General features: G+C 38.2%; 1 protein-coding gene across 1 annotated transcript; it reads left to right on the top strand.

The window, feature by feature from the left end:
- Positions 1-323: 323 nt before the first annotated feature.
- Positions 324-15,113, top strand: LOC143848173 (homogentisate prenyltransferase). Its single transcript, XM_077357048.1, has 10 exons — positions 324-746; positions 5,238-5,359; positions 5,489-5,635; positions 5,848-6,073; positions 7,881-7,954; positions 8,574-8,666; positions 13,133-13,250; positions 13,564-13,626; positions 13,867-13,899; positions 14,824-15,113. Exons 1-10 carry the CDS (start codon positions 462-464, stop codon positions 14,896-14,898), a joined length of 1,236 nt encoding a protein of 411 aa, XP_077213163.1. The 5' UTR covers positions 324-461; the 3' UTR covers positions 14,899-15,113.
- The last annotated feature ends 5,375 nt before the right edge of the window (positions 15,114-20,488 follow it).

Here is a 20,488-nt window from a genome sequence, read left to right as displayed (position 1 = left end):
AGACTCATTTCCACATCATTTTCCCAATTTCCATGTCAGATGTGACATTTTCCACCTAGGCTCCTTCAAAATCCCACGAAGACAAATGAACATGCAAATTTTAGCTTTCTCGGAAAAAAAGGGGGTGTTTTCCCGGGATTTTAAGTACAAAACAGCAGTTATAAATACACTAGAGTGGGTTGTCCCAAGTAAAGGCGAATATGTCACCTCCATAAATAATAGATGGGGTCAGAGGGTCCCAGCATTTCTTCAACACACACTCTATTTTGGTAATTCCACCCGCCCATAAACAAAGATCGCGTTGTATGTCTCCTCTCAAATTGGCGAGTGAAAACAGACAGCTTTGCGTTGTCTCCTGATCTCGTTTCAAATTACCTTCACACCTCTGTTCACTTCACAGTAAGTCTTATCGGTTCAGCAAATAAAGAGCGAAACATATGGAAATAAAAGGGAAGTAGCGAATGGATCTTCTCTTCTCCTCAATGGATCTTCTCTTCTCCTCTCGCTCTCCATCTTCCCTCCACACTTCTACCATTCCCGTTTACAACACCTCCCATTACCCCAGAATACCCATCAAACCCACACGCAAATCTATGTTGTGCTCTCTGCAGACCAATCGAATTACCAAATCCAGCTACTTTGAACCTTCTCCTCCCCCTTTTTTATCTATTTCAGGTGAGCCCATTTCCTTCAAAATCCATACTGGACCACTCCCACGCAGACATAATGCGCGTTTCGCCATCTGGGTATGTTGTTTTCCATCGATTCGACCATGAATTTAGGTCTAAACTTGCTGATGAATTGAAGAGTATTGCTTTTGGTAGCTATAATATAACTTCAATTCGACTAATTGGGTTAAAAGGGTTTTGACTATATAAGGAATGCACCTCATTTCAGAAACTAAGTATGTCTTTCACCATTCGTCGAACTGCTGATAGTCATACTGGATACCTAATTTTCAATACTCTGGTATTTATTTACTCTGTGATGAATCTCTTTACTGGTTATATGAGCCATCGCCTTCACATGGTATCGTTGCGTCCTGCACAAAGGCATGCTCACTAGTTCAATATTGGTACATGGGAGCATGAAAGAACAGAAGTGTGACAAGTCTGCTTCTTGCTCTCTTAACCAACTTTCTTTCACGTTGAGAAACTTCGCAGGCAAATCCTGCACAAGTAGATGGAAAAGTAAAAACAATTGTAAACCACAAGATGAATACCGAGATTTTACATGGTTTGGCCAAGATACCTACATCCATGGGTGAGCAAACTCTAGGCTGATAGAAGCGCATGGATTCAAGTTATGCCTAGGAATGAGAGACAATTCCGAATCAACTTTGTCTACGAACAAGGAAGCTATAAGTAATACAACTATGAATCTCATGGAGAGTTTGATCCTGGCTCAGGATGACACAATCTTCAACTACGAGGAAAAAAACAATATACAAGGATTACAACTGATCCCTATTCAGAAAAGGATTACAACTGATTAACATAAAACCCTTACACCCACAACCTCAGGATGACACAATCTCTCACTCCCTCCACACCTCTCTCTCTGTTTATTCTCCCTTGTCTCCTCTCTGCAGCCACCACACAAAGAGCCACTCCGCCAAGAGAAAAATGCCTCTCTCTTGCCTACTTTATATCTTAGGTTTTCTAAAAAACCTAAAAATGCCTTTCTATTTTACCTTTCCACTACACCATGGGAAACAAGGCAACTTTCCCAACAGCCTCCAACTCGGATTGTTTACCAGCCACCTGAAGATTTTCCGTTGATGTTGTCATTGGTCCGTTGTAACTGCAAACCTCTATTGACCTTTTGAAGTACCAACTTCACACAATCGAACCACCCCCACCTGATTCGATCAACACGATCAATGCACATATGTAGCTGCCAACCTATTGACTCACCCCGTCAACTCTGGAGAGGGATCTTGATTCATCCTCCCCAATCCAAGAATTGTCATCTTGCCATCATCTGCAAGCTGGAAACTCATCTCTGCACCAACTACGAAAGAGACCCTATGCGTGTGTATGACAATCCGTTTCCACATAACCATCGAGATCTTAGGAACACCAGTCATTGTATCCATGACCAGACGATAGCATGCGATACACTCAGTATCCATCATCTTCTCTGGCTTCCTACCATTTCTCATCAACTCCTTAGCCAGGCCCCGTTGGATAAGGATGCCCTTCACCCTCATCCGCCGTAGGGTGAAACTAACCTTTCCGTTAAACATGTCGATGTTAAATTGGTAGAAACCGATTTTACCGTCATCTCAGATCACCCTTGTTACAGAGCTCCACCCCAAACAAGAATTTCTCGGACAATTTTTTTGAGACCAATGATAGCTCGAACCGAGATCCAACCATGACATCCACGGTCACTCCAACTTGGGCCCAATGACGATTGCTCCAAGTAGTCTCCAACCACAGCTCTAATACCACTTGTTGAGGAAATCTGCGGGGAAAATCCAGCCTGATCGTACACAAGTAAATGAAAAAGTAAAGATAATCGCAAACCGCAAGATGAACACTGAGATTTTATGTGATTCGGCCAAGATGCCTACATCCACGAGCGGGAACACGATCTTCAACTATGAAGAAAAAACAATATACAAGGATTACAACTGATTAACATCAAACTCGTAAGCCCACAACCATTTCCCTGTCCTCTCAACCGGACTGTGCACAAGAGGAAACCTAGAAAAGGTATGTGTGTTGTGCTGTGTGTGTGTGTGTGTGGGGGTGGGGGGGGGGGGGCACAAAATACATTTTTTTCTTCTTCTTCGCTACTTCTAGCAACACCTAGGGCCCTAGGAGTCTTGCCTAGGGCTCCAATACCTTTTTCGAGGTTTCATGAGAGAGAGAGAGAGAGAGAGAGAGAGAGAGAGAGAGAGAGAGAGAGGGAGGGAGGGAGGGAGGGAGGGAGGGAGGGAGGGAGAAGAGAGAGAAGAGAGAGAGAGAGAGAGAGAGAGAGAGAGAGAGAGAGAGAGAGAGAGGGTATCTTCTCCCTCTCACAGAATAACAGAATATATATGTGTGTGTGTGTGTGTGGGGGGGGGGGGGCTTGCTAGGGTCCATCACAAAAGGCATTTCGCAGAACGTCTATTGCATGAGGGAGCGACCACCTCATGAATAATGACAAAATCTGACAAAAGTTGTTGGAAAAGTGGGCCTATGTGGCTGCTCTCTCATGCAACAGACGCTCCACGAAATGCCTTTTGTGATGGACCCTAGAAAATCATTTTATATATATATATGTGTGTGTGTGTCACGCCCCGGTTAGTGTGCAGATATTATCCAGTTCTAGGTCACAACCCTCCCCAGTTTTAAAACGCGTCTACACAGGGAGAGGGAGAATCCACATATATAGCCCAGAAACTTTTCCTCCCTTTCCGATGTGGGATCTCACAATCCACCCCCTGGGCCCCAGCGTCCTCGCTGGCACACCGTACTAGAGGGAGGTCTCGCTCTGATACCATTCTGTCACGCCCCGGCCACTGTGCAGACATTGTCCGGTTCTAGGTCGCAACCCTCTCCAGTTTTAAAGCGCATCGCCGTCTACACAGGGAGAGGGAGAATCCACATATATAGCCCATAAACTTTTCCTCCCTTTCCGATGTGGGATCTCACTATATATATATATATATATATATATATATATATATATATATAGAGAGAGAGAGAGAGAGAGAGAGAGAGAGAGAGAGAGAGAGAGAGAGAGAGAGGTTAACCTCATATAAGCTTGTATGAGGTGGCGCTCATAAAACATAAGACGCCCACTTTGTTTGGATGATCCAAACCTTTCATTTGCAAGGACCCATCATAGATAGGGTATGTACCAAAAATCAGCTCCATTGGATCATCCTAACCCCTCCAAAAGTGGAGGAAAAAATGGGCAGATTTGTGGGCAAAAAGTGTATCCATTTTGCCCTCCACTTTTTGGATGGGTTAGGATGATCCAATGGAGCTGATTTTTTGTACATACCCTATCTATGATGGGGCCTTTCAAATGAATGCTTTGGATCATCCTAACAATGTGGGCTCCTTATGTTTTGTGAGCACCACCTCATATAAGCTATATGAGGTTAACCTCAGGAACCCTTTTCTCATATATATATATATATACACACACACACAAGGGAGCCCTTGCATAAAGAGCCGCAGAAGGGCTCTTGATTGGATCCACGTCATCAAATATAACTGATTTTACTTTTTCAACCAATTTTAAATATAACCGAATATGATGTGGATCCAATCAAGAGCCCTTGTGCGGCTCTTTATGCAAGGGCTCCCTTGTATCTATCATTGCTCATATATATATATATATATATATATATATATATATATATATATATATACTCCTAGTAGGGTATGTAAATTACACCACTCCTCTAACAAAATGATAAAGCGAAGTATATGCTTGCTATTTTACTTTTTAATTGTTTTCACTTTAATTTTGAAAGTCTTATAAATATCAAAAGTATTAACTTGCATTGTCTTTCAGTTTGAAAGCTTGGACTCAGTCTGTTGTAATTGAGAGAAATTATAGTTTAGTTTATTGACTGAAGTAAATTATAGCTTAATTTTGGCTTTCTTGGGAGTAGCAATTGCTCAAGAATTTACTTGTTAGCTGTACACTAGATGCAAAGATTTTGATTTGTCAACCTTGGCGAGGACTTTTTTCTTTGCAGAATAAAAACAATTATGCAAAAGATTGTACTTGAGAATTTTTGCATTTGACTTAAAATTTTTGCAAAATGTCTTGTACCCTTTTTATGTAAATTTCATCCTTCTGTTTCCCCCCCTTTTCTCTGTTTGGAAAAACCGAATTGAATTTCTGTTTTAGCTAAGCTGTGTTCGAACATGCAACCTCAAGTTTGTGACACTGATCACATTCCAATTGAGCTAGGATCTGATAAGAATGTGCTTGCTGCATGCTGCAACACCGGCTTTGGTTTATAGAATTGAGTTATTCTCAAATCTGGATATGGTCAGCAAGTGAAAAACCTTTCTTGCTATTTTAGCTATTGTGCAGATACATATTTTTCTGCATTTTGTATTTAGGTTGATTATACTTTATACTTGTAGTGAATATGAGGTTTTTAACCACGATGAGACAGTATTTATTGTCTTTCCCTATTTTATATCATAGTTATTGTTTGCCAGTTGCTCCTCAAAATTGTCATATTTTATTATACTCTCATGAGAGCGAATGGTAGGCAGGCATGTACTCAAATTGGTGCTTCTGGATATGATCCCTTACTGAAAAAGGTTCTGGAGTTCAAAGATGCATTTTGGAGATTTCTAAGGCCTCATACAATCCGTGGAACTGCACTTGGGTCTACGTATGTATATTTATCTTTCACTATCTCAGTACATTTCTAAATATGAAGAATTTGTATCCTTGCTTATACCTCAGATAGCCTCACTGATTATAGCATCATTCTGATGTTCACTTTTTGTTCCACTGACAGAGCTTTGGTCACAAGAGCCTTGATTGAGAACTCACAGCTGATAAATTGGGGGCTTCTGCCTAAGGCACTGTGTGGACTTCTTGCACTTATTTGTGGGAATGGATATATAGTCGGCATCAATCAGATATTTGATATTGGAATCGATAAGTATGTACAACATCTATCATGTAGATGTAGATTATCATGTTACTTGATTCTTTGTACAATGCCATCATCACAGTTTTTTTTCCTCAAACTCACATCTTTTTGTTTATTCGATACTAAAAGATATATGATGACATTTTTCGCGAACCATCTTTCCTCTGCTTGGTAGAGTTTTCAGCAATCTTAAATCTCTATTTCTTTGTTTCTGTTGGCAGGGTAAACAAGCCTTATTTGCCTATAGCTGCAGGCGACCTTTCAGTTCAGTCGGCATGGATTTTGGTGTTATTTTTTGCAGTTATCGGTCTTTTGATTGTTGGGTTGAACTTTGGACCATTTATTTCTTCGCTTTACTGTCTGGGTCTCTTTCTTGGCACTATTTACTCTGTTCCTCCATTTAGATTGAAGAGATTTCCGGTTGCAGCATTTCTTATTATTGCCACAGTAAGTTACACTTCTCTTAACCTTTTCTTGTTTCCTATAGCTAAAATATACAATGATTGGTAATCTATTACGAGGAAATATCTAGACCATCTTCTTCAACAATATCAAAATTCCTCTATTTTTTAAGTTGGTAAATGTAGTCATCATGGATTCTGAGAAATATGTAGACCATTTTCTACTTTAAATTTCCAAATATCCACAATTTCTTCCTTAGCACACTAAGAATGAGTGCACCGTGCATGGTCAAGGTTTATGAGATTTTTTTTTTCTTATGCTAATGGGTCTCCTAACTCAAATTACATACCTCGTCCAAGATTGTCAGAACCAAATTATACTTTAACACAATCACATATATGTGTCCACGGAAGAAGAGTTTCACTATTTCGGCTTAGGGTTGCAAAACCCTCCTTGGCCAAGAAATCACAAAGAAAATATCACACCCATAACCCTCATATGTGACTTATATATCAATGGCACTACCTTAAGGGGCCGTTTGGATACGCGGATTTTAGAATCTAGGTTTTAGTTTGAAAGCAGAGTAAAAGAGGGTTCATGATCAAGCTGATGTATGCTGTCTTGACAGCGTTTCTTGGATTTTAAGTAAGAGATCCAGGTTTTAGAAATCTCTCCCCCATCCTGAGATTTTCAAAACCTGGAAACATGGGACGATCTCCTGCTTTCTTGCTGTTGAAAAGAAGGACGAGAAATCAGAAACGAAGGCTGGTCTCTTTCTTCTCTCCTCTCCCATCTACAATTTTGAGGAAATCCAAGATTCTAAAATCTGCGTATCCAAACGGCCCCTAAGAAAATTACCGAAGTACGCTCACATTAGTCCGTCATGGTACCGTATAATGCCATGATACAAGACATTTACACAACACTTAGGTAGAAGAGTCATGCATGCCTAAATGGTTTTTTTTTTTTTTTAAATTTTATCAGTACATGATTTTGGCAGCTGAGCCTGATGCATGCAAGTTCAGAAGAGTTGCAGTTTGATTTTTGAACTATTGTCTTCTCTTTCTTCTCTTCATCTTGAGAAATGATAAAATGATATCTTGCATTTATAACTCTTTCTTAATGCATTTTCTCACCCTTCGTCATTGGAATGTGAAAGCTTCAGCATGTGCGTTCTTTCCCTTTTTCTTTTCTGGTCTTTTTTCAGTTATTGATTACCATTTCGTGTTTATGGCGGATGGTTGTTGCAACTTCTCCCACCATTGTTTTGCTGCTCATTAAGAAAATGTGAAACATTGAGTTGACCTTTCAGTTTCACTTTTGTTTTTTGTTCTCTCATCTGGTTTGTATTGGACCATTTCACCTGTTTTTTATGGGTGTGGCCAAACAGAAATATTATTATTATTAAATTTTTTTTTTTTTGGAGTTCTTTGATCCAGTATCCTCTACTGAACGAGCTGCCCTGAGGAGTCTCCGTGGGAGTTTTGAGTTCAATCAAATGTTGATTCTTCCAACCTTTTCTTTTCAAAGAAGTCTGATAGCATGAAATGTGGCTCATTTCAATTGATCAATAAGATAGGGACCATATATTAGAAATTTATGAACCATTTCAACAAATAAAACTATTTAAATCAATGACCATTCAAAAAAAAGTGATTGTATGCTTTGGTTCATGCAACTGGAATTAGACTTAAATTTTCATTTTATTTTGTATGAATTACAGTTTGGTTTTGCAACATTTCATCTTATTTATGCTCCTATTCGTTGAAAACTGAGCATCTTTAAAATTTAATTCCTGGATGTGTTCTTCTGGTCACCTTTCTCAGTTATTTCATGAAATTGGATTTGGCAGGTACGAGGTTTTCTTCTTAATTTTGGTGTATATTATGCCACTAGAGCTGCCTTGGGCCTTGCATTTGAGTGGAGGTGCTTGTCATTTACTATTTCATTGTTTAGGCCAATAAAACGAAGCCATTTGCATATCTCTCTCTCTCTCTCTCTCTCTACACACACACACACACACACACACACACACACATATGCATGTGTTTATACATGTGCGTATGTACATTCTCACATACATCTCCATACACACACATGTGCGTTTATACATGTGTACGTAACTATACACATATGTGCGTTTATACATGTGTGTATGTATGTATACTATAAATGCAAACACACATGTATATATGTATGCATTTATACTTGTGTGTACACATCTATATACACACATGTATAAATGCATACACACATATGTATAGCTATGCGTGTGTTTAAAAAAATACATGTGTGTATATGTACATCTACACATACATACACACACATGGAAAATTCTAACTTCCACCCTGCTTTAAAAAGTTAAAGAGTTGGGTGAGGGATATAATACACACACATAGTGCAGGAATGACAATTAACAAGGTTCTCTCTCTCTCTCTCTCTCTGTGTGTGTGTGTGTGTGTGTGTGTGTGTGTGTGTGTGTGTGTAGATAATACACACACACGTGATAAAATCCAATGTTCACGTAACCTATTTCTATCTGCAGCTCACCTGTTGCTTTCATCACAACATTTGTGACACTGTTTGCATTGGTCATTGCAATAACAAAAGATCTTCCAGATGTAGAGGGTGATCGCAAGTAAGTTAAGTGACCATCCTCTTAATATGGATGCACGAGATGGAATGTTTACTTTTTGCCTGTGGAAGCTTTTGAAATCCTCTCCTATTTTGTTTTTTCTGGTTGTGGTTCCCTCAATGAAGATAATTTCTGATATAATTTTGGTCATTCTCTTCTATTGGAAATGTCCTGGATCAATACCTTTTTTTCTAAGCTTTGAATTTTATATGAAGACATGATGTAGTGACTGATTTACTGTCTTCATCATAGAAAGCTTAGTTACTAATTGACCTGCCACTATGCTAGGTGTTTATGTACGGCGCTTAACACGACTGCCAATGTCGATTTGTTAAATGCTCATTTTTGTTACCTTATGGGAAGGCATCTGGAATTGCTTTGTACGTGTCGTTGCATCTATGCCAAGATGAAGTCCAGTGACATCCTTTGTCACGTCACGTGAAATTACTTGCTGTCTACTTTATGATGGTTTGGTGTTAGGAATATTAATTTGTTGTCAGTTAGATATTACCAAACTACAACGTGAATCAAATATAGAAAATTTCTTGATTTTGAGAAAAGGAAGGTGGAGTTTGACTTCTATATTTCCCAACATTGTCCTTTGATTTTGCACAACCTTGTTTTCTGTTAACTTAATCTGATGGAATCCTTCCACTAGCTGAAGCTAAAAAAAGAAAGTACCAAAATCTTGCTTACATCTTTCCATCTCATCTGTACCATTTATAGGTTGTTTGAGCATCAATTCATGAGATGGGATGATGAAAATGGAGAAGTGGCAATTTGATGTTAAATATCATTGTACCTCAAGATCACGTCAAGCTCCACTACATTGAGCACCGTCTTTTGCTTTTGCTGTGCCACAAATATACCAACCTTAGGTTAAAATGTCCTTTGTTTTTATTCACTGTCAGAGTTGGAGAGTAATGCTTATACTTAATGCCCATGCTTTGTAAGGAAATGAAGCAAGTTGGTGCTTCATGTACTTTTTGGATTTTAATTAGTGTTCCCTCACATGTATGAGGCAGGAGCTTTGATTTTTAATTATTGGTTCTTTTTTTACTTTTTTAGTGAATTGTGTAAAAACTTTATTAAATACCCCGCCTCGGGAGGCAAGCTGAAAGGTGTGTTGAAAGGTAATCGTATGACCGCCGATGTGTTCTAACCCCTCCTCAAGAGCAACATTGAGTCTCCATGGAAAACTCATCTCGTCCTTAACCCATTCAGTCACTTTAAGTGAATCACCCTCAATAATCACAAAATCAAGGGCATCATTAGGATCAATGAGTAGTATCCCATTTCTTAAGAGTCAGCACCTCTGCCTATTTCAAATCTTTGATAGCAATCGAAATCGAAAAAGCACATCTAACCCCACTGTCATGACCACAAACAATGCCCCTAATACTCGTCAACTTCAGATATCCTCAGCTCGTACCATCATAGTTGAGCTTTAGAGCACCAGGAGCTTGGGGAGAGACTTCCTAAGAGAACCAAAGATCCGAATCTGTAACCATGGTTTTAAATTTCGGCCGAAATACCGAAATCACCCAAACCCAAAATTTCGGCCGACCAACCAAAATCACCCAAACCCGAAATTTCAGTACAATAATGAAATTTGCTTTGATTTGTTACCGAATTTCGGCTGAAATTTAAGTATTTTGGCCGAAATTTCGGTTTCGGCTATGTCCAAAACCAAAATCGAAACTGAAATTTAAATCCATGTCTGTAACAACTCTGGACTCGGTACCATCATTGCCCAATGAAGGATGGAAGAAAAGATCATCTAAAGGACCAAATGCATCAATTTAGTAACCCCCCTGAAGATACTGCACTCACCTTCCACACAATCCAAAGTGTAGCCATAAGCCAACCTGTTCAAACTCTTCCCTCTACCAGACTGGGGAAAAGACCACACTATGAACAAGAGAGCCAACTAACTGAGAGGAACGTAGGATACCCCAACAGGGATGAACAAGGATCCAAAAATCTCACTCGGAAAATCACAATGAATTAGAAGGTGATCGACCAACTCCACCTTGCCACAAATGGCGTATCAACTGATGGTGACACGGTCCCTATCTCTCAAGTGATTGACTGTGATGATATTGTCTAGGCTAGCTATGTAGCAGAAGGCAATCACCTGACGGGGAGCTGAAATCTTCCATGCCCTATGAGAGGGGGTGTAGGGACCAACGGGGCCAGCCAAATGAGAAAAGAAGGATCTAATTGAGAAGGGACAGTTGGGACATAGTCCACACACATTTGCAATTCATCATTCAGAATTTTTTTAGCAAAACTACAGCACGCTTTCTTTGTGGTAATTATGTTCCATCATTGGATTTCTCGAATTCTATTCGAAGGAAGTTATGCTGATGTCTCAAATCCTTGATATCAAATGTTTCTGTTGGGAAAGGTGCCTTATTTCCCTGACTCTTTTGGGAAGGCAGAAACAGAACAAAAATAGAAAGTTGTTTTTTAGGAAAAAAAAACCTAAGTATAGAAGATGCTATTCATCACACGAATAATGGTGTGTGGCTGCAAGAGAGAGGTGTATCTCTTTTGGTGTCACAGCTAGAGAAAGGCAAGGCAAGAGGTGTGTTCGGCTGCCTTTGGTAAGAGAGAGAAAAGAGAGAGAAGGGAGGGAAAGAGAGAAATAGAGGAAGAGGTAGAGGAAAAGTGGGTTTCTTCTTGGATTTCTCTTGGGTATTCTCTTCGGGTTTTCTCTTGGGTTATTTCTCGGAGTTCTCTTGGTTATAGTCTTGGGTTTGAGAGAAGCAAGGAAAGGGTTGCGAGTTTGTGGGTTTGTGATTAATCCATTGTAATCCTTGTATTTTGTTTTTCTCATAGTGGAAGATCGTGTTTCTTGCCCGTGGAGTAGGCTTGGCCGAACCACGTAAAATCTTGGTGTTCATCTTGTGGCTTAATTTGTTTATTTTATCTTTTCCGTTTAATTTGTGCACGATCGGATTGATTTGCCTGACGGATTTTCTCAACAGTTTCCTTTTGGTTGCTTTTAGTCTCTAAATGCCAACACTGCACTCCTTGTGATCATATCGTCAACATTCACTATAACCAAAACTATCAATGATTGAGTGAGCTTGACAAGGAAAGAATTATCAAATTTGCTTCTACTATACTTGTTTTCTTCCTCAGAGCATGATGTAGTTTGTCGAACCATGCACTTGGATCCTATGTTATTACATAAATTACCTTCTCGAATCTGCGCACATATTTATTTTTGTCTGCAACTTCAAAGCCTTTTGGTTCTTCCACGTATACCTACTCCTTGACGGATTTGCATGCAGCCATGCATGTATACTCTTATCTTCAACTTCAAAGCCTTATGGTTGTTCTACATATGACCCCTCCTTGAGAAAACTGTTAAGAAACACATTCTTCACAATTATCTGAGAGTCCACCCAAATATGTTGTCTGGGGCTATTATGAAGTAAGAACACACTCTTATACTCTCGATTATTGGAGTAAAATTCTCCTTGTAGCCAATACCACATCTTTGATTATACTTCTTGGCCACTAGTTTGGCCTTGTTCATATCGATGTTTCCATCATGATTTGCTTTACTCTGTAAATCTGTTTGCAGCCTAATATGTTTATGTTTTAGAAGTTTAGTCAGTATCTACCATATGTTTCCTTTAATCTCAAGGCCAATGGTTGGTGGGTCATAGTGGGACTCATCAAACGATACATGGAGTGAGATTAAAATCTTCCTCGTAAACAATGGATAACATATGTAGCCCTTATGGTGATCACTCTAGCCTAAAAAGATGTAAGCGATAGTCTTCAGGAGAAAATGACCAAATACTCCTAACACCTAAATTAACCACTCCTAACTAAAAAATATATAAATTAAAAAGTTCTCTACATTTATTGATCATCATTTCTAATTTCAGTTTTTTAATTATTGAAGTTCATATTATCACCAGTAACTGATTTTGTAAGCTGTTAGAAGCATAGAATCCTCACAACCTAAGAATAAGTTATTTTTTTGCTGTTGAATGTTGTTTATCGTTTGTTGTTCTTATAATTCATTAGATCATCTTTTATTTCTTTTTACTCACTTTATATTTTTTCTCTTACATATATGTGAAGTGCTAGACGCTAATGAAAAGAGTAATCATATACAAATTCGTAGAAGTTGAGAGAGAGTCACCGTTTACATCACATTGTTATATATAAGGTTCTGCTTTGTCAGGTTAAAATGCACTGTGCTCTGAAGATGACTACATCTTGTGCATCTTGATTAATTAAAGACTCTATTTTATTGTAGCCAAATAATATTCAAATTAGTTATCATTTAAAAGATATATATATATATATATATATATATATATATATATATATATATATATATATATATATATATATTCAAACTAGTTAATCCATCTACTCATTTATGCACCTGTTTGATTTTATCATGGCTCTCATTTTCATTAAAAAAATGCCTTTTGTAGGTTTCAGATATCAACTTTGGCAACAAAGCTTGGTGTTAGGAATATCTCATTTCTAGGTTCTGGGCTTTTGCTGGCAAATTATCTCGGTGCTATATCTGCAGCAGTTTACATGCCTCAGGTGAAGGCTACTTAGATCATTTTCTTTCTACTGGTCTTAATTTGTACGTGGTTGTTGACAGTTTTGTAGATGAAGCCATTGTCTTAGTTCAAGTATTCCAGGACCAAGTTGCATTACATTTCTGTTTTGCTTGATAAAGCCCATCCAGCAAATATGTCTAGTGTTTGTCTCACATTGCATCTTATGCATCTGATTTCAAGACATCTAAGGCCAATTTTTCTGGAAACACACCCAGTGTTTCTGCAGACTGATTCAAAGCATTTTATCTGCTCCATTTGTGTATTTCCTGACTACCTTTAAATTTGTCTTGCAGGCCTTTAGACGCGGCTTGATGATACCTGCACATGCCATCTTAGCAATGGGTTTAATTTTCCAGGTCTTTTTTAATCATTTCTTGTCAGGTCTTTTTTAATCATTTCTTATTGTTGGACATAACATGCATTCCCATATAGAATTCATGTTGAAAATATGGTCTTATACATCTTGTGTTGAAGATTTAAAGAGAGTGACACACATACACACAATATTTTGTGAATTATGAATCTATTCATTGTGTAAAGTCATTTATGAACGGTAAAATTTGTTTGATTAAGCATTTGTTTTCTTGTGTTTGCAGGCATGGGTTTTAGAACAAGCAAATTATAGAAAGGTAAAATGTAACTACACTTGACATGAAGTTGCATCAATAGCTACACTTCAAAATCAACCTTTTTTTTATTTAGAATTTGTCTTGAAGGAATATTAGTTATAAGATTTGCTTAGAGGAAGGACAGAGATTACACAAGATGTCAAACAAAAGTTAGCTTTGAAAAGGGCATTGATAGGTAATTTAGAATTTGTCTTGAAGGAATATTAGTTATAACATAGAGGGGGGACAGAGGATACACAAGATGTGAAACAAAAGTAGCTTTGAAAAAAGGGCATTGATAGCTAAGTAGTTGTGCACAAAGTTGACCCAGGAAACATATCCCAATTCCCAAGCAACAATGTTGTTTGGATATGGATGACGGGTATGTTGTGCATGTGATCGTGTTGAGTGCTAGTTCAATAATTGGTTGTTATCGTATTGAGTGCTAGTTCAATAATTGGTTAGTAATAAGAAGTCAAACTGATTAAGCATGTTTAGAGTGTCGATGACCGCTGTCATCCATTCATTTAGCTGTATAAATATTACCTCTTAGGCCAATGTAAGATACACGTGCTTTCCATATAGATATGTCGGTGACACCAGTTCTGGATCTGGTCTCTTTTGAAGCCTGATCTGCTTAGCTTTGAAGATAGATCCAAATCTTGGCAAACACGTGAGTGATGGGTTTGCCAATCCTTCCAATTCATGTTTTCAATTGAAGATGATCTTTGAACAATTTCTTATGAATATTCTTCTATTATATTTTATATTTTAAAATATGTTACAGTCCCCTACCTTTGTCTCGAAGGGATATCCTGTCTATGTTTGTGACCCTGAAACATGCTCTTTCAAAGATAAAATTATGTCAAGACATCACATGGCTCGTAATTGTTATGCATTATAGTTTGTTATCTCATTCCTGATCATACGATCTTCATTTTGCAGGAGGCAATTGCGGGGTTTTATCGGTTTATTTGGAATCTCTTCTATGCCGAGTACTTCATATTCCCTCTTATCTAATTAAGTGGGGATCACTTATTTGCTTATTTACAGGGACATTGGGAAAAGATAGAGAGGGAATACTTGAGTTTTGTTGGGTATGTGTCGTGTATATATATTCACAAGGACCAGGAATCATAGTCATAAATATCTCCAACATTTTAAAAAACATCGCAATATTTTGCGATTTTTTGATAAAACAACATAATTTAAAAATTTTCCCGATATTTTTCAAATCGTCAAGAGACCTTCATTTATTATTTTTTACCGCAAAAAATATCGTGAAAATGTCGAATTAAATTCACGATATTATATGTTTTCCTAATATTGTTCTTAAATTTTATTTTTATATATTTTAAATATTTTATTTTTCTAGTTTTCCCGTATAAACTCGAAATTAGCAAGAAAAAAAATTAAAATATCTCGAGATACACTCTTCCCTAAAAATTCCCAATACAAATATTTGTGATTATGCTTGGAATGAAGCTAATCCCTTCATTCCTCCAACTAAACATATAACAATTGGTCTGCAGTTCCCTTTTTCAAGAGAAACTGTTCATGAGTCGAGTACAAAGCAAGCAATAACATATATTTTGGTTATGATTGGAAAAGTTCAATATTGGGTGATCACAGCCATTCAATTGATGAGATGTGAATGATAAAAGTCTCCTTATGGTTGGTTGGGCCTACCTGACAGTGTCGTGCATTTCTTACTTTAGATTTTCAAATCTATCTCAACAAGATTTCAGCGCCCGCCCTGCATGAACATTATTCATGTGAAAAATTCATGCTCTGTGGATTGGACACAAAATTTTGTTCCATAAAACTAAGGAGCAGCAATAAAGCAGAGGAGGAACACAAAAATATAAAACACCACAGCTTCTTTGTGGTCCTCGGCCAATCAACGTTAATGGGTCTGATCCATTCGAGGCTGCTAATCGAACGGCTATGATCATCTAACGAGTGAGATTTTCTAATGGGAGAATCAGAACAAACTTTGGTGTTCAAAGGGGACGACCGTTCTTTCTTTGCTTAATTCCAAGGTCTCCCACATCTTGGATTGGAAGGGAGAGCTATAAAAACAAGAGCCACTGAAGATTTTGGTGAAGAAAAACTCGAGAAAAGAAAGTAAGGATAGATTGGTAGAGCATAAAACAAACAAGAGGATGTTAACCTTTGAATTAAAGTATCAAATGTGCTCTCTCACTCATTTATACTTTCTTTGGTGAGAACTCACATGAGCTTTTTCTCTTCGACCTCACATTTTCTACGTGATTTTATTTGCTTGAAAGCTCATAAAACTTCTCTCATCTTTTAATTGAGATGCTCTCCTAAGGACTTGTTTATTTACTCAAGTTTCATGTAATGTTCTAACTAATAGCATGTTCATTCAAACTCTCATCTTTGAAACCTTATGCCATGTTTCATGTGATGTTCCATGGAGTTTTTTAAATATGTAATCAAACAATGGAAAAGTAGGAAATTTGGGAAAAGTTTTTCCTTTTTCAAACATTTTTTTACAAAAAATCCAAACAGGACCTCAATGGTTGGTGAGAAAAAAGAAGCCATGGCCTGTCTTTATCAAGAAATCTTCTACAATTTGCAGGGTTAGAATCTGTAAATTGGGGTGAATTTTACTCCATGGACCATCTATAGCAAGGCGTAGGAAGTAGGTAGTTTTTCATGACCTAGGTCCCCAAGAAAAGGTCCAAATGAGTGTATTAATACAAAGGCGTTGACAACAAATCAGTCTCAAATGTTGACTGCGAGGCATCACCATTACCATCCTTATCCATGAAGACTTATTCTTGATTCAAGCTTACCCAAGAAGAAAATGTGAAAAACTGAGTACATTAGGCATCACCATTACCATCCTTATCCATGAAGACTCATTCTTGATTCAAGCTTACTCACCAAGAAATGTGAAAAACTGAGTACATTGAATATCTAATCTTATTATTATTGCCATTATAAAAGAAAAGGGAAATGATATATGTGCCAAGTGTTTCGGTAAACATGCGCTCCACTTGTTTGTCGTGTAGTATTTAAAGGGTTTAAAGAGCTTTTTGAGAACCGTAATATCTTCTGAAATCCCTTTAAATACTACACGACAAACAAGTGGAGCGCTTGTTTATCGAAACACCTTGGCGCAGATATCATTTCCTGAAGAAAATTCTTCCTTTGACTAATGTATATGATATGGTGACATTTTACGCATAGAGGTCATGCAACGCGAACACCTCTATGCGTGAATTTTTTGGAAAAGTTTGGAAAGGAAAAAATTTTCAGCATTTCTTATTTTTTCATTGTTTAAGTACGCATAGAAATTTTTTTTTAACTTGAACAGAGTCTCAATTTTTATTTAGAGAAGCCTTTAATTTATGGTGATATCTATTTAAATTAGGGCTGCAACTCGGGTCGGGCGGGTCGGGTTTTGGAGAACCCAACCCTACCCGAGAAATATCTCGGGTCGGGTCGGGTCGGGTTTTGGAGAACCCAACCCTACCCGAGAAATATCTCGGGTCGGGTCGGGTCGGGTTTTTTTTCGGAAAACCCACGATTCCCAAACCCGGCCCTACCCATGATAAATCTCGGGTCGGTTCGGGTCGGGTCGGGTTTTTTCACGTTGACGCAAATTTTTAAGGAAAATTCTTGTTTGGCAAGGCAACTCAACTCATAGAAGCAGAAATTACACTCACATTACACTTGAATCAAACAATGATGTAATTACACTCACATTACACTTGAATCAAACAATGCTGTAATCAAACAATGTTGTAATTACAATCAAACAATGCTGAATCAAACACTTGAATCAACTCAACTCATAGAAGCAGAAATTACACTCACATACAGTAACAGTGGGTGCGTGGGTTTTCACTTTTAACTTTGGGATAATTACATTTACACCCCCTCTAGCTTCTGACACATCCACTTCTACCCCTATAGTTTAAAACGTGACAAATACACCCCTGTAGTTTCAATTTGTTTAAGGTTTGCCCCCTCAGCTGAAGGTTCGTCCATAGATTGAAGGGTTAGGATGATCCGATGGAGCTGATTTTTTGGGCACACCATATCTATGTCAGAACCCATCAAATGAACGCTTTGGATCATCCAAATAATGTGGGCCTCTACCCGAATCCAAACACTACCAAAAAATCATCCAAATAATGTGGGCCCACATTGTTTGGATGATTCAAAGCGTTCATTTGATGGGTCCTGACATAGATAGGGTGTGCCCAAAAAATCAGCTCCATCGGATCATCCTAACCCTTCAATCTATGGACGAACCTTCAGTTGAGGGGGCCTACCTTAAACAAATTGAAACTACAAGGGTGTATTTGTCACGTTTTAAACTATAGGGGTGGAAGTGGATGTGTCAGAAACTAGAGGGGTGGTAAATGTAATTATCCCTTTAACTTTTAACTAACAATAGAAAAAAATGTACATACTATAACTTATGTAACTCGGGTCGGGTCGGGTCGGGCCCCTTCAAACCCGGCTCGACCCGAGATTCATGCGGGCTTTTGAATGCTGAACCCGGCTCGACCCATGAAGACTTATTCTTGATTCAAGCTTACCCAACAAGAAATGTGAAAAACTGAGTACATTAGGCATCACCATTACCATCCTTATCCATGAAGACTCATTCTTGATTCAAGCTTACCCACCAAGAAATGTGAAAAACTGAGTACATTGAATATCTAATCTTATTATTATTGCCATTATAAAAGAAAAGGGAAATGATATATGTGCCAAGTGTTTCGGTAAACATGCGCTCCACTTGTTTGTCGTGTAGTATTTAAAGGGTTTAAAGAGCTTTTTGAGAACCGTAATATCTTCTGAAATCCCTTTAAATACTACACGACAAACAAGTGGAGCGCTTGTTTATCGAAACACCTTGGCGCAGATATCATTTCCTGAAGAAAATTCTTCCTTTGACTAATGTATATGATATGGTGACATTTTACGCATAGAGGTCATGCAACGCGAACACCTCTATGCGTGAATTTTTTGGAAAAGTTTGGAAAGGAAAATTTTTTCAGCATTTCTTATTTTTTCATTGTTTAAGTACGCATAGAAGAAAAAAAATAACTTGAACAGAGTCTCAATTTTTATTTAGAGAAGCCTTTAATTTATGGTGATATCTATTTAAATTAGGGCTGCAACTCGGGTCGGGCGGGTCGGGTTTTGGAGAACCCAACCCTACCCGAGAAATATCTCGGGTCGGGTCGGGTTTTTTCACGTTGACGCAAATTTTTAAGGAAAATTCTTGTTTGGCAAGGCAACTCAACTCATAGAAGCAGAAATTACACTCACATTACACTTGAATCAAACAATGATGTAATTACACTCACATTACACTTGAATCAAACAATGCTGTAATCAAACAATGTTGTAATTACAATCAAACAATGCTGAATCAAACACTTGAGTCAACTCAACTCATAGAAGCAGAAATTACACTCACATACAGTAACAGTGGGTGCGTGGGTTTTCACTTTTAACTTTGGGATAATTACATTTACACCCCATCTAGCTTCTGACACATCCACTTCTACCCCTATAGTTTAAAACGTGACAAATACACCCCTGTAGTTTCAATTTGTTTAAGGTTTGCCCCCTCAGCTGAAGGTTCGTCCATAGATTGAAGGGTTAGGATGATCCGATGGAGCTGATTTTTTGGGCACACCATATCTATGTCAGAACCCATCAAATGAACGCTTTGGATCATCCAAATAATGTGGGCCCCTACCCGAATCCAAACACTACCAAAAAATCATCCAAATAATGTGGGCCCACATTGTTTGGATGATCCAAAGCGTTCATTGGATGGGTCCTGACATAGATAGGGTGTGCCCAAAAAATCAGCTCCATCGGATCATCCTAACCCTTCAATCTATGGACGAACCTTCAGCTGAGGGGGCCTACCTTAAACAAATTGAAACTACAAGGGTGTATTTGTCACGTTTTAAACTATAGGGGTGGAAGTGGATGTGTCGAAACTAGAGGGGTGGTAAATGTAATTATCCCTTTAACTTTTAACTAACAATAGAAAAAAATGTACATACTATAACTTATGTAACTCGGGTCGGGTCGGGTCGGGCCCCTTCAAACCCGGCTCGACCCGAGATTCATGCGGGCTTTTGAATGCTGAACCCGGCTCGACTCGAAACCCATGATACCTGAACCCGACCCAAGCTATTTTCGGGTCGGGTCGATGCGGGTCGGGTAAAACCCGGCTCGAGTTGCAGCCCTAATTTAAATAAGCCATAACCAAATCATTTCCCTCGAAATTGTGGAAAGTAAAAAATGTCCAAGGAAAAGCTTTTCTGCGAGAAATATTTTTCCTGTAATCCAAACATTGCCTTGCCAGAATTTTTTTGGTTCTTGGGATTTCTGTGGAACAAAAAACTCCCCGGGAGATTGATGGAAAAAAAAAACTCCATGGAAGTATCCCGGTAAAATAAAAATCCCATGTTTGGTTGACCGGACTATGATGGGAAAAAATTTGGTTGCTTGAACTGTTGGGAAGAAAAAAATTCTTCTGCAAGCTTATTTTTGGTTCCTAGGAGTTTTTTTGTTTTTTTTTTTTTTTTTTTTCAGGGTA

This window comes from Tasmannia lanceolata, unplaced genomic scaffold (genome assembly GCF_043159265.1).
Source record: "Tasmannia lanceolata isolate RefF3 unplaced genomic scaffold, GAP_Taslan_0.1 ptg000003l, whole genome shotgun sequence".
Taxonomy (NCBI): domain Eukaryota; kingdom Viridiplantae; phylum Streptophyta; class Magnoliopsida; order Canellales; family Winteraceae; genus Tasmannia; species Tasmannia lanceolata.
Note: the sequence above shows the minus strand (reverse complement) of the source record. Positions and strands in the feature narration are given on the sequence as shown.

Coding starts and splice junctions, on each gene's coding strand:
- LOC143848173 (XM_077357048.1), top strand. CDS start 462: ATGGATCTTCTCTTCTCCTCAATGGATCTTCTCTTCTCCTCTCGCTCT. Junction 5,360..5,488: donor GGAACTGCACTTGGGTCTAC/GTATGTATATTT, acceptor TTCCACTGACAG/AGCTTTGGTCACAAGAGCCT. Junction 13,900..14,823: donor AACAAGCAAATTATAGAAAG/GTAAAATGTAAC, acceptor TTCATTTTGCAG/GAGGCAATTGCGGGGTTTTA.